Source organism: Bactrocera latifrons, unplaced genomic scaffold (assembly GCF_001853355.1).
Source record: "Bactrocera latifrons isolate USDA-ARS-PBARC rearing strain unplaced genomic scaffold, ASM185335v1 scaffold_56, whole genome shotgun sequence".
Lineage (NCBI taxonomy): Eukaryota > Metazoa > Arthropoda > Insecta > Diptera > Tephritidae > Bactrocera > Bactrocera latifrons.
In genome coordinates this window covers 391,387-406,420 of record NW_017537223.1, presented here as the reverse complement: position 1 = coordinate 406,420, position 15,034 = coordinate 391,387, and the positions used below count along the sequence as shown (strand labels likewise).

General features: G+C 38.2%; 2 protein-coding genes across 4 annotated transcripts in view; one reads left to right on the top strand and one right to left on the bottom strand.

The window, feature by feature from the left end:
• The window catches only part of LOC108974516 (kinesin-related protein 6), a 31,759-nt gene extending 16,852 nt beyond the window's left edge, over nt 1-14,907 (top strand). The window contains exons 1-4 of one of the 3 annotated variants that reach the window (XM_018942406.1): nt 2,495-2,833; nt 12,298-12,429; nt 14,074-14,313; nt 14,519-14,907. In XM_018942406.1, the coding sequence (XP_018797951.1) occupies nt 2,771-2,833; nt 12,298-12,429; nt 14,074-14,313; nt 14,519-14,845 (762 nt within the window). In that variant the 5' untranslated portion in view covers nt 2,495-2,770 and the 3' untranslated portion in view covers nt 14,846-14,907. Of the gene's footprint in view, nt 1-2,494; nt 2,834-11,172; nt 11,505-12,297; nt 12,430-14,073; nt 14,314-14,518 lie in introns of those variants that run through there. The other 2 variants (XM_018942408.1, XM_018942407.1) reach the window with 2 other exon arrangements.
• LOC108974517 overlaps nt 7,493-15,034 on the bottom strand; it is a 28,003-nt gene continuing 20,461 nt past the window's right edge. Inside the window, exon 3 of the transcript XR_001993802.1 lies at nt 7,493-7,605. The gene's annotated coding sequence lies outside the window, so the exon portion shown is untranslated. The remainder of the gene's footprint in view (nt 7,606-15,034) is intronic.

The window sequence follows — 15,034 nt, the reverse complement described above, 5'->3', positions numbered from 1 at the left end:
CAAACAAAGTTAAAGGTTCAGCAAGGAAGAACATAAAAACACTTATTACTTAAACACACGCCTCAATTAAGCTTCACTCGAAACATTTACCTCAACATTTACTTTTGCTTTGATTTTATTTTGCTTGACTTTACCCTGGTTGAAATACAGTCAAGAGCAGTGTCAGCCACGACACACCGGAACCGCCTTGAACTCAAAAATCGGTTTGCCGCTCGACGATACGCAACCCATGAGCACAAAGATAATGAAACTGTGACTCACTTCTTCAACTGCGCCCAAAGCTACGATATATACAAATGCTTGGTTGTATCACCGAAAGTAAGCTGAAAGGAGATGCGAATAAATAAGCTTAGCAAAACACAATGCGAAGTATAACAGAAGCAGCATAAATTTATTATAATAAGCGGGCACGAGAGCGGCACACGCAGCCTTGACAGCCTTTGGCCAATATTATAAATTAGTTTCTGGAAGAAGCTGTAGAGCGGTAGCTGCATCTTTTTTGTGTCGGACTAGGTAGTTTCAGCATCCCCCAATCACAATTGTACTTGCACTATCTTCGTATTAATTAAATGCTTTTTTGTCCAAAGAGCAAAACGAGAGCTTAGAGAGCAAAAGGAAATAAGTACTTTATAGCCCTACATTTATGGTAGAAATTTTGTTTATTACAAATTGGAAAAAAGTTTCGCAGGAATAACATAATTCTTCACCCGAAAGTCTCATCAAAGAAAACGCTTACCTCAGCAAGCGTCAACACACCCGGTACTCGCGCTTGGCAAGCACCTACGGCAGACACTTTCGGTTGCATATGAGGAGCATAATGTGGTTTCAAAAGGAAAACAGTAAAGCAAATCTTGATAAGTTTTCGGATGTATCAAAAAGTTAGCAGCTGCCCAACGTAACAAGCAAAAAAAAAAAGGAAACTTTCTAAAGATTTTCCGCTTTATTATTATTATTCAGGAAAATGCTCCACAGCGTTTTCTCTCTTTTCTCTCGCTGACAGCTAAAAGTTTTGTTTGACATTGTTCATAGACTTTTTCATGGAGGTTATCATTATGAGTTTGCTGCGAAACTTTTCATTTATTGCAAGTGCGAGAAAATCTGTGCATCTTCAAAGAATTCCTGGAAAACTGCACAATATCTGTTTTCCAGTTTCGTTACACATTCAAATATCTTTTTCATCTCGAAGGCGAGTGAAAGTACAAAGCACTGAACTATTCAATGGATCACTGCAATAGAAAGAGTTGAAAGGCTTTCTCCGTCCACCGCAACAATCAACACACACAAAAACCTTTCTGTTGGCGACCAACACAAATTTCTCTTTGAACTGACGGTGCAGGCACATATATTTGTACCACAAGATGTACTGTTGCAGTGACGAATAGTATAATAAATTGAATTTGGAGAAAGCTACACTATAAAAAGTCCATAGAGAATGAAGCACTGCAGGTGAGAGAAACCCAGTTTTTTTCTCAATTGCGATTCATTGAAAGTACCTCATGGTACTTGAGTGATTTTGAGCAGACAAAACCAGCTTCTTTTATAGGTCAACTGGTGAAAGCTTTGAGCTTTTATTAAACAGCATTAATTGGATTGAATTTCTGGAGTACGTCGCTTAGACTCGGACACTTTTGTTTTGCCGGCTATTTTCCGGTTAGTGTACCGTATTTGTTGTCATTTGACGCTCGCTAAAAAATTTTCGAAGGAACTAACATTCACTTTGTTGTTTCTGCTGAAACAAAGACCTTCAAAATGTACCAAAATCTTTCAAGCGCTTCCATTCACCACAATTATTGGCCCCGTTGCGCATGTGTAACTGCGCGGTAAGCAACTGTTATTGGTATGCAAATGCACAATCGTCCACACACACACACCCCACTCAAGCGCAAAGCGCATGCGCCGCAAAATCATGCCAAAAATCGCCAATTCATGTGACCATAACAAATCATTGGTAAACGGAAGCGAAGCGAATTCAAAACAAAAAACGAAAAATCCACAAATCAACTGCAATTATGCCAACAGCAACAACTACAACAGCAATAACAGCCGGTTAAAGCGCAACGAAATCTCGGACGGACGTAGTAAACTAGCCGTAAATAGCCGAAATTGGAAAAGAGCGATTAAAGTGCTTCGGCAGAGCAACATGACTGATCACCGATTGTGAACTCAAAGCGCTCACACACACAAGCGCTCAACGTGCATAAGCATGTTGCAATACCATGCAAGCTTGGAGAGGCGGGTGTATGTGTGGGCGCGCAAAAGTGTTRCATCGCGGCCGTGAGAGTCACTCAATTCGAGTGCCGCTTCCACAACAACAACTCACTGCTCGATTTCAGTGCTGATCGCGCTTTTCTTTGCTGCGCTCATTTTTTCTCTGCGCTTCGCTTCGGAGTCTTCACATTTGCAGCATTTCGGTGGCTTTTTGTTTTTGGGCATTTTTTCGCGTTTTCTTTTCTTTCATTTGCTTTCCAGCGTTTCATCAACGCTGTTGGCTTGTTGGCGTTATTGTTGTTTGCATAAATTGAAAGTGCACGCGCTGCAAATGGTTTAGTTCAGTTTGATTTCGCAAAGCCATTCGACGCTTTGCCGGCTCCGAATCTGAGCCCAAGTTACCTAAAGTGACGCCGAATTGAAATTGGGTGTGTGTTTTTTCAAGTGGACGAATGATTCGGTGTCGCAATTGGATTCTATAAATATTTATCGCGTCATTGAGTGTATCAGCTCGGCAATCGGGTTTAAAGTCAATTTAATTCCGTGTTTTTTGCGTGTGCGCATGTGCAAAATTTCTCCAAAAAAGAAATCTTCCAGAATGGCTGCGTCACATATAACCAATGAAGTAAGTGGTTTATGAGGGAGGTTTGGCCAAAAACGACTTTGAACTGAAAGTGAAAATACCGAATAACGAAGAATTCAAATCAAGCGGCTTCCCGTCTTGCCAAAAAAGTGTTTGTGAAATGCCTTACTTTGCTTAAGGAAAGCCAAAAATATTACGCTTTAATCTCAATCCGGGACACGCGCCTGAATGTAATACCATATGTGGCTTGATTGGTTCAAGAACCGGCAATCAAATGAAATTTCGGCCACAACGTCTTTTTCTATTCCATTTTTGTTCGATCCATTTATGGCTTGCCACTTTTTCAGTGCAGCAAACCAGTAATGGATGTAACCAAAGTTGGAGTGTGGTAATAGCAAAAGTAACCATCGGTATTCTTAATTAATGCTTAACTGTTTTATGCAAATTAGAAAAGTCTTTTAAATTTGCGTTTTTCTTAGTTAGTCAAGTTATCTTGAAAGATCATATTATATAATAGCCACGACTATAAAAGTACTTCGAAGCAGAGAGATCCTGAATCGTCACTGAGACTAATTAACTCTTTCTCTCAGCCCAGATTAAAAACAAAAAAAAAAAAAAACAAAAAAAAAAAAAAAAAAAAAAAAAAAAAAAAAAAAAAAAAAAACAAAAAAAAAAAAAACAAACAAAAAAAGATTTGAAAAGTGTCTTGTCCATAAATCTAATCAAGAACAATAACTTTCAATGTAAATCCTGCTAAAACATATCTACAAAATAGACCATTTTTTTCATTAAAATCCTTCCAGACCGCTACGCTCAATCTATATTTGAGGAGGCTAAGAAAAGATAATTTGTAGATCGAACTGAGTTCCTTGGAACTAAGCCTTAATTATAATATTTATCATCAAATTAGGAAATATGAGCCAGAACTACGTAGTTATGTTATTAAAGACTATTCATATTTAATTTTCCTTTCAACGCTTCACTTTCGGTACTCGTATTGGTAATTAATTTTTGATAAGCACTTCGGATTGTCGCACATCCATAACGGGAATAGTTTTAATCGCAGTCCAGAGTCTATACTTGTAACACGTCCTCTTTACTCCGGGCAACATTTTGTGTACCTTAAGATGATATTTTTGAGATTTCTTTAATATCTTGAACATAATACGAAATCTTCGAAATAAATTTCAGCATTGACAAAATCTGCTAAACTTTATCAGCAGTAGAGTCCACTTCTTCTTCTTCTTGATGGGCGTAGACACCGCTTACGCGATTATAGCCGAGTTAACAACAGCGCGCCAGTCGTTTCTTCTTTTCGCTGCGTGGCGCCAATTAGATATTCCAAGYGAAGCCAGGTCCTTCTCCACTTGGTCCTTCCAACGGAGTGGAGGTCTTCCTCTTCCTCTGCTTCCCCCGGCGGGTACTGCGTCGAATACTTTCAGAGCTGGAGCGTTTTCGTCCATCCGGACAACATGACCGAACCAGCGTAGCCGCTGTATCTCGTAGAGCTCATCGTTCCATCGAATGCGATATTCGCCGTGGCCAACGCGCAAAGGACCATAAATCTTTCGCAGAACTTTTCTCTCGAAAACTCGCAATAGCAGGACGGGTATTATGAGTGACTTATAGAGTTTGGTTTTTGTTTGTCGAGAGAGGCCTTTGCTTCTCAATTGCCTACTCAGATCAAAAGTGGGGTCTCTCACCCGAGGCTGTTGTTGCGTTGTCATTGGGGTGGTTTTTTTACGTGGCGGGTCCCAAGCCCAGCGCACAACCCTATGCAGGGAATGTTTCGCCTTCTCACTTTAGCTCACCTTCAAACGGATGTTCTTAGGCTACCCAGAGGATACTTGGTCAARGACCGGAAGTCGTGAGCTGCTTGAGTCATATGTAAAAGAATCGTTTCTGGCCACTCCCAAGTGAATAGCGATCAGAAAACTTTCCTCACTTGCATGAACTTTTACACATGACTCCATCCTCCCAGTAGAGTCCACTACAAAAATCAAAAAACATTGCTTATACAGCCTAGCAAGTCGAAATGTATTTATCTTCAAGCTATTCCTTAACTTATATTAGAAATTTGTATGACGATTATGATATTGCCTTAATTCAGTTTAATCTTAATAGAAGTAAGAGCAACTTATAATACTGCCAGTTCGCAATGGATATCTCCCACTATTAGTAAGGTTGTAAATATAACTGGTTTAAAAGTTCCCAATAACGTATGGAGTTTCATTGTTGCCAATGGCTAAAGTCCTCTAACTTCCTACATACCATAGGAAATAATACGCATCCACTTTTATCTTTATTAATAGTTTCTCGTACTAGACGTAAAAGACTTGTAGACACACCGAAATAGAGTTTCGCTTAAAAATGTCAATTGATCCTTTAGAAAGCCATAGAAACAAGTAGCAGAAATTTCTAGTAGCGCTGTTGGGTAAATAACCAGTATTTTATCCGATAACTGGTTTGAAGGGTAACTTATCATTTCACTACTCATGGCTCTTTCTCACAAAAAACTGCTAAAATTCAAATATTTTCTTAGGGAGACCATTTAGGGTAAAATATGAGATTGGAGAATACAAGTCATATTTTTAAAATACAGAAAGCGAGATTCAACAAAAGGGTTGTTAACTACCAAGCTGATTATATTTTTATTTACAAAAGCCACTAAGTGCTAATTCGCATTCACTGCCGGAATAATTTGTACCGTTAAGCCATATACCGGTAGTTTCCGCCGCCTTGGTCATGCTCATTTCCGATCTAGACGTGCGAGTGTGTTTGGTGATAAGCTTATCGTTACCTGTTCGCCCAATGAACGCGTACTGCACGTTAACCGATTCCGTAACACATTGTCGTATTTACAGTTATCTAGCGTGGAAGCGAAGCAACAATAACAAAGATTGTTGATCGATAGCGCTAATCACGCTTCACCGGCTCAACAGCCACAGCCAATTTATGTAATACACTTATAAACGCATGCAAATATTTATATAATCACGGAAATGCTTTCGATGGAAGTAAATAAGGTACGAGACGACGACCGCAATGAAAGTGATAGTGACTTATGCGAAATCTGTGCGGCCAAAGAAGGCGAATACGAAACCAAAACAAAAGCGAATCGCACGCGACAATGATTTTAAAACGCTACAGCGTGAACGAGTAACAAAATAATGAAATAAATACATACACACAAACACACACTATGTAATGTGCCATGTTTGGATATATAATATATATATATGTATATAGGTGTATACAAAAAGACTCAAATTGCCAAAATCATTTCGTTTCGCAAAAAACCGCAACAACAACTACAACAAATGCATTCGCGCACTTTCATTTTCAATTTCTACATTTTGTTGTTGTTATTGTTGTTTTCATAATATTTTGGCTTGTTCCCAAGCGTTTACTGCGATTGTATGCACAACACATCGCTGACATTCATTTGTTGTTCATTAGTGTTGGGCGTTGTTTTCGCAATGTATTTTTAGTTTCCTTTGCTCTTTCATGTTTTTTATATTTTTTTTTTTTTTTTGTTTCGTTGTATTTGACTTCATAAAACTGTTTTACAAACGAATGGCTGCACACCAACAATGCCAGCAACAGGAATAACAACAACTGCAGCAACTTGCGAATGGCATATCACTTTGTTATTGACTTGTCACTTTTATTATTGCTTGCTCATTCATCAATTGAGTTTCACTAAACTCGCGCGCGCGTGTGTGTGTGTATATGTGCTGGTGCACCCTGCTGGGTGCAGGCATGCATGATGATGGTACCGTTATTCGTAAGGTCAATTAACTTTCATTAGCTTGAAATCTCAACTGACACTTTTTTATATTTTCTCAAATTGATTTTACCTAATATATACATATGTATATATATATGTACATATATATGCATATATAGACACACAAGTGTGCATATGGTATATGCGTACATATTGACAGATATTCGGAACGTGAATACCCTACATGCATGTAAATAATACCTAACGCAGTAAGTGAGAATACCTGTATTAGTCTAGAGCAATGAAATATCGGTAGTTAATGCTCCCAGAGTAATTTAATTAATATACTAACTATATTATCGGTAGTGCTGCTCCTCTTTGGGGTTTTATTAAAGTTCAGAAGTAGGATCATTGAAGCTTACAGATGTTAAGTTAGATTATGCCTGATCCTATCGATAAATCTCACTTAAATAACTGTGAACGTTGGCTTCTTTTATAGCAAAAAACGTATAAAAATAGATCAGCAAACCCTGAAAAAGGGTTTTAGAAAAGTATTTATCTTAAATTAATGTTTCATTGTTATAACTGCCTTTGATTCACCACAACAAGAAAAGCAACGAATCGAACAAACAACCAGTACAAATGTAGCATGCTGACGTAATCAAATAGAGATAGAGCACTAAGTGATTCTGAACCACATAATAATTTTGTTGAATTTTCGATTTTGACAATTTTTAAACCCCCGAATTCATTCAACTCCGCTCAATATAGAAACGAGATAAAAAGAACCTTAATTTTTGCATATTTCCCTAATACTGTTCCTGTTCTGATCATAAGTATGCAATGGCGAACACTATCTAAATTCTTCTGACTTGTGAAAATCAATTACAAATTAATTCTAAGTATTCTCATTAGAAATGAGTGCAACTCTTACATCTTTATTCTTTATGTAGCCTAAAATTTCACATGAATTAAATATTAAGCTAATAACTACCAACTCAGCTTGCCTTTATTATCGACAATGACCAACTCAAGAGTAGATCATGGTTTAAAGCTCAAAATCAACAGAGTCCTGTAAGTACATCTGAAAAGAGAAAATATTTACGTTTTACTCACTTGTTTAGCTGACATTTGTTAACATTTGCCCGACATAAAAATGTAAATAACGAAAGACTCATGAATTTATGACAAAACTTTTTCACTTCAACTTCCGTACATTTGTTGTTTTGTTTTCACTTTTTTGCATTGGCAATTGAGTCGCTACAAAACGAACGTACGCAAATAAATTTACGACAACTTGAAAAATACATTTTATTGTCCGTCAGCCAGTCAGTGGAGTGGGTCTGTTTACAGCAAACTAATATGAAAACTTTTCGATTTGACAAGTGTGTCAAAAAGTAAATAAAATTCGTCACTTAGAATTAGGTACAGTTCAGTTAAAAGCAAGGCAAGAAGAGAAAAACCAACTGCAAAACGATAAAAGGAAGGAATCGGTCATTTAATTTTACATCAATATTTATTTTCATGCTGTCAAATTGTTCTGTTAAGCAATGAGTATATTTGTCCATGCGTACATGCACATGTATGTATAATATTTGCTTTCGAACTGACAACAAAATTTGCGGGTTTAAGTGGCTGTCTCAAATATTGCAATATTTTAGCACCTTTAAAGGATAACACGGGTTTCCTCAGGTAAAAAATTGCCTTTTTTCAATATTTTTTTTCTCATATAAAAAATTAAATATTTCATCAGAATTTTTTATTGTTACAAACATACACTATTAACAAAGAAATTTTGAAATGTTTGGAGAAATATACTTTTAACTCGGTCTTGCGACACCCCTCGGAAAAAGGATTAGGTAAAACCTTAACTTAGAACTTGGCGAAGTGAAAGAACTGAAAATTGGATTTTCGGCAGACATTTTTACAAAATGAAAATTTTAGTGAAAATTTCACCTAATTTTATTCAAATAGTTGCATTCGAAAAAATCTACTACAAAAACACACTGTCGAGAAAAACTCGCTATCAAATAATTACTTACAGAAAGACTTTAAACATGTTTGAAAGTGTAATAGTTTGACTCACTATTTGCACTTAAACTAACCCCACCCATACACTTGAACAGCACTTACACATAGGAATAGAGTTCGTAAAATGTTTTTTTCTTACCGCTCAACTCAATCTATGATGACACTCAACAGTAGATGACTGATTCGTTATAAATATAATATACAACTATACTTGAGTTGCTGCACCCTTGCCTTGCTGCCAAGGCATTAAAAACTTAAATTTTATCTCTAAAATAGCGTTAATATTTCTTTTGAGCTTTATACATAATTACTATTCGTATAAAAAAATGTGTTGCTTATATTAAAAATACTTGCAAAGTCAAATAAAGCACAAAAATTGCTATTTACTATTTGTCCAGCGTATTTAAGTGCCGTACCGGCGTTGCACACGTGACCCGACATCCATCACTGCCAGCGTTGACAAGAGGTTAACACAGTGCTGACATTCAATTTAAATACACACAGACTGTCAAGACTGAAATTCTTCATTCTTCAAACACACATAATACTCACTCATATAGTAGACTCAGACGCCACATGCTGTTAAACAGCAAGCGCTTAATGCAACAGTTGTCTGATTCTAGTAGCCATGAACTTCTTTGCGAAAACCTCGAACACGAGCTGCAAATCAAGCCGAGCGTGGAATTGTTTGAGTTCTTCAATTTAATTCCCATCTCGGCAACAATGTGTGTGAATTTTTATTTGTTTCAAACATTTATGAACATTAAATATTTTTATGCGATATTTAGTTGTGCGACTTAAGATTGTATACCCTTAACATTCTATGACAAGGTTGCCTTTGACTCTTTGCCAACAACAAATCTAGGTGTGGGGCAAAATAAATGATTTTACGCGCTTGTCAGCGTCCATTAAGACGCTCCGCGTTGCTGTGAAAGATATGTGCATTTGATCCAGCTGTGCGTGCGGGCATTCTTTGCGCGCGGAGTTTGTCTGCAAATGGCAATCATTACTCACTGCACTGTGGTGACGAGCATAATTTTATTGGCTAAATTTCAAAATATTTTTTCTGCAAGAAGCTTTAACTTGTGTTTGTACTTGGGCACCGGAAGTAGCTTAAGGTTATGAGAACGCATAGTTTTTCGGAAGATCTTTAGAATTGGTGTAATTTTTTAGTGGTGTAGTGAATCAGTTTCATCTCACCAAAACTCTCACAAGACATGGTTATACTCAGGATTCGAACAGTAAACTTTTGCATATTCTACCGCGAAAACATGTTCACTAACGAAGTGTCTGGTGAAAACGACGAAATAAAAAATTAAGACGTAAAAATTTCAGTCAATGCGACTTGTTATTGTAGTTATGTTCGGCCATGAAATCGAACACACAGTAGCGCGACAATTAAAAGTGAATTGCGCTGTTATCTTTCCTTGTAGAAGTCCATAAAAGCACGAGTCAACCAATTTGCGGCAACAAACGGCAAACTGTTATTTGCCAGCTTGACAGTCATGGCCGAGGTGTGGCACCGATTCGCAGCCACCACATGGTCAGATGACTTTGTACGACGGCTTTGTTGTTGCAATTTGTGCGGCATAGAAAGAGAAACTATTTACGCTGACCAAGCGGGCGCGAAAAGTGAATTCCCAGGCTAGAAGTGAGACAGCTCGAACTTTGTGCGGTAAAAATTTGGCGAAAATGCTAAATTGATTATGATTAGTATGCGCGCAAAAATCAGCAGGCAATCAATAAAAAAAATTATTTATTTGATTGAAAAAATGCAAAGCAACCTAAAACCGGTTTCGGCTGCGTCAACTGCACTTGCTGGTTCTTAATTTTTTTTCTTAATAACTTGGAGTTTTTATGCATATTTTTTGCGGTTGTGTTTGTGTTCAATTGCAACGCTGTGTGATCGTGTTGGCCTTGTGCTAATCCACATTTAAGAACACGACCCCAGCGTGAATGCAGCAACGAACAATAGACAGCGTCGGCCTACCGCACAGCCGCAAAGCAGAACACCTTCGGCAACAACAACAGCGCACAGTAGCCAAATACAATATGCCGGCGATTGACAGCGGCACCGAAAGTGCAGCACTCGATCAGCGGCAAACAGCTGTAAGTGGTGCTTGTACGCCCTCAGCGTCCGTCGCGCATGCGCATTCGTCGCGTTTTTGTCTTAAGTGTTTTGTTTCGCGACTCTAATTATGGTTTTTTTTGTGCTGATCCCCAAGTGCGCGAACACCGACCAAAGTCATTGCGCTGCAATGCTAACGATTGTTGTTGTTTCATTATTTTTGGTTATTACTTTTATTGAATTCGTTGTGCAAAATATTTAAAAAGCAATTGACTCAATGATACTCAAGCATTCTATTCTAGACAAATAGCAGGAGATTAGCAAAAATTAATCAAAAAAAGTATTAAAACAAGATTTCGAATTTTGAAAAAAAACGATAAACCAAACCCACAAAGACCCACTAAAATTACCAACAACAAAAACGATGAAGCATCACTTTGAAGGTAACAGCAGGCCGATCGCTGCACTGAGCTCGTTTGGCGCTTTTCAAATATCAATTTAGCAATTTTATTTACACAAATCGGCAACGCAGCGTTCGAGTGCTTCAGAACGTTTTCAGTCATCGTTGGGTGAAGTTCGAAACCGAGTTGAAATCACGAGCGGTAATAAGTCGCTTAGAGCGCTGTTTGAACTTGGCACACCGGTCCATGCCACAAGGCAGCGCTGGAAATATACACGGCGATTGTGCAACTCGTTAACGTGCCGCAAGCGAGTTCAAAGCGTTCTTCTCGTTGCGTTAAACTCGGCCTCCTTGGCAATCACATTCAATTTAAGCATAAATTATATGTTTCTGTATTTGTGCGCAGACCGTTGAATTTCGAGTGTGAAAATATTTTGTTAAAGCTATAAGACCAACTTTTACAAACATGACTTTTAATAATGATGTGCGTGGCTCTTAAGTAAATTCTATAATATACCATATAATAGCTATTATTAAGTTCCTTACTAAATCAAAAATCTTCACTCGCAATAGTCGAAGAAGTCTTTTCGTATTTCTAATCAAATTGCAACTACGAAATTTCCAGAACGGTAGCGAGCGAACCATAGTTGTTCTGCACGAGCTGGTACACCATCGTCTCCGTAAACTTCACAAATTTTATTGGTGGTTTGCGGACATTCTTCCCTTTTTTATACAAAAATTTCAAAATATAGCGAATTTCTTCATTATTTTCACCATTTTTGAACAATATTTTTCAACTTTAATTATGAACTGAATTTGAATTATTTTTTTTGGTTCTATGAAGCTTAAAATCTCACATAATGTGATTGGTAGCACTGGAGATATACGACTACAACGACATCTATGGACAAAATACGAAAAGGCTTTTCGACTACCCAATATTTTCGTAAATCTTTCGTTTCTGTCTTCACATAAATAATGGCGAAGGTCAAGCATAGCAACCCCAAATGTATGCTAACATAAAAAATTATCATAAATTTTCATTTCAGGAGTTCAAAAGAGCCCTTCATTTATATTTCCGTACTCCATTTCCAAAAAAACTTGCTTCACTTTGAATGCTTACTAAACGTAGTAAGAAAAAATTGCAAAAAGAAATCTTAATAGTTAAATATAGTAAGTAGGTCTAATACCAGTTTCCAGAACCAGTTATATTTTCGCAAGCTCTTCTATGATTATCAAATTTGTAATGCCTAAATTTTATGCTCTTGTACTTGCAGATCATCATCACAGCAATGGATCGTTTCGTGTGGTTCGTTCTGCTCGTTGTCATGTCGCACTTGGTGACCGAGTTCACACGCGTCACCGGCTATGCGCGCGGCAACCGCCACGATGTGGTTCTACTCAATGATGTAAGTGCCCACTTGAGTTGAGTGCAATCCTAAGCGTTTTAAGCAATTGCCTTTAGTTTTTTTTTTTTTTCTTGCTACTAAGTAATTGCAAAGAGGTGGGTGAAGTCGTAAAAGGTTTTTTTAATTCCGCAGTAAATATATTTTCCTGACGGGTTTTCAATTATTGCCCGTCAAAGTTTATTGCTAATTAATTTAGCAACATTTTTAGGGGAGACATCAACATTAAAAGGGTGTGAACAGTAATTTTAGCTAAAAAAAAAACAGTAGTAAATTATAACTTGCTTTAGGTTGAACATTTGGCGCTTTTTATTGAATTCTATGACAAACTCAGTATAACATCGGTAAGTTAATATACCGTGATGAGTAATTTAGGGCAAGCAACAGCGTAGTGAAGTAGTGAAATAGAATTTTTATTCGTAATAAATATAAATATTGGGTAGTCGAAAGTCGAAAAAGTATTTCGCATTTTGTCAATAGACGCCATTGTAGTCGTATATCTCCACTACCACATATCAAATTGTGTCATACTACATAGTGCTGGAAAGCTTAAAATCTCAGCTTCATTCTGGAAGTTTTAAGAAAAGTAACAGCTGTTCAAAAATGAGTGAAAGTAATGAAGAAATTCGCTATATTTTGAAATTTTTGTAAAAAAAAAAAAGGGGAAGAAACGATGCGAAAATCGGCAACGCAGCGTTCGAGTGCTTCAGAACGTTTTCAGTCATCGTTGGGTGAAGTTCGAAACCGAGTTGAAATCACGAGCGGTCACCTCGTTCTGGTCGGCCTATCGTTGAAAAAGTCGATGAAATTATGGAAAAGTTTGATCAGGTCCGTCACATAAGCAGACATCGCTTAGGAACATAACATTTATCATCAACGGTGTTGAAGCATTTAAAGAAGGTTGACTACAAAAAAGCACATAAATTGTCTGTGAAAAATTTAATGGTCTGAATTAACATCTGCGATTCTTTGCTCAAAACAAAATGAAATCGAACAGCTTCAGAAGACGAAAAGTGAATCAAATACGACAATAATGTTTGAAAAAGATCATGGCCCAAGTGTGGTGAAGCTCAACCGATGGTCGCAAAGCCGGGATTGACGAATTGAAAGGTTACGCATTTGGGATCGGAAAGAAATCATCCACTGTGAGCTGCTCCTACCTGGTCGAGGGATTGATTCTACCTTTTACTGTCGACAACTAACAAGATTTAAGGAAGAAAACGAAAAAAACGGTCAGAACTGACCAACAGAAAGGGCTTCGTCTTCCGTCAGGAAAACGCTAGATCTCACACATCTTTATTGGCTCGGCAAAAACTGGGAGAGCTTGGCTGGACTTGAACTACCATTTGTTTCGGTCAATGCAGAACTCCCTTGATGGAATAGAGTTGGCTGATCGATGAAATAATGTCTCCAGCGGAAAAATAGCTAAAAGTGGTCAAAAAATGGCACATATTTGGTTCATTAAAGTTCATTATAAATATAAAAAAAGTTGTAGTTTGAAATACGAAAAGACTTTTTCGACTACAATATTTTTCGAAAATATTACAATAATTACATTAGAAATTATTACCGTTAGGTGCAAATTATGCTTTCGCTATTTAATTGATTTCATTTCATTTTCTCCTTTCGCATGCGCTCTCCTTACAGACTTCCCTTCGACCGATGCCAGTGGCGAATATGATCTTTTACCCCGGCGAGGAGTACGGCCTCTACGACCAGCAGATGTCGCAATACAACAACATATATCCAAATGGCAACTACAACAACAGATACGGCAACAATAACAACTATAATAACAACAACAATCCCAACAATCAACCAAACTCGGAGCCCGCCGCATTAGGCTTTCCCTTCAGCTTTCGTCCGCTAATTGACAGTATCTTCGAGGTAAGTCCCCCCACTGAAGCGGAAATTCAATAAACCGCCGCCAGTTCCCAATTAAGTATAACGTGCACACAAAATTTCGGTAAATTTGCTACGAAATGATAGACATAAAGTAGTTGAAAAAAAAAACAACAACGAGATTAGTACACGAGTCACTCTGCCACCGCAAATCACTTAACAGCTTTTGTTATTGTTTTTTTGCTTGCAGATTCCGATATCCACTCTGCGCGCTGTCAACAATCTGGTGGGGCGTTTAACCGGCAGCTATCAACACCAGGTGCCATCAATGACCGCAGGCGTGCTCAAGTCCGCGAATGACAACGCGAACCCGGACGAGCTGCAGGCCCTACGCTCGCTGCCAGCCGGCGGTGGCGTCGAACGCGCAAGGACGGCGAAAACGGCACCAACAGACTTCGACTCTCCCGCGGCGCCACAATCACAGCCAGACGACACTGACAATGCTAACAGAAACAATATGGGAAGCAATCTTACCATAAGGCAGCAAAGGTCGTTGCTGCGTGAGCTGAACGCGTAAATCGAAGCGCTCTCGGCTGCGCTCAACCACTTTCCCAAGCGAAGAGGAAATGGGGGGAAGGAGCACAATGACTGCCGCCATGTAACGGAGACAGTGACACAACGCACGTCAATTTCACGCCTGCCGATAAGCGCGTTCTTCCAAGCAGCACACGTGCTCCTCCCCCTCCCATCCACGAACTTGAGAGCG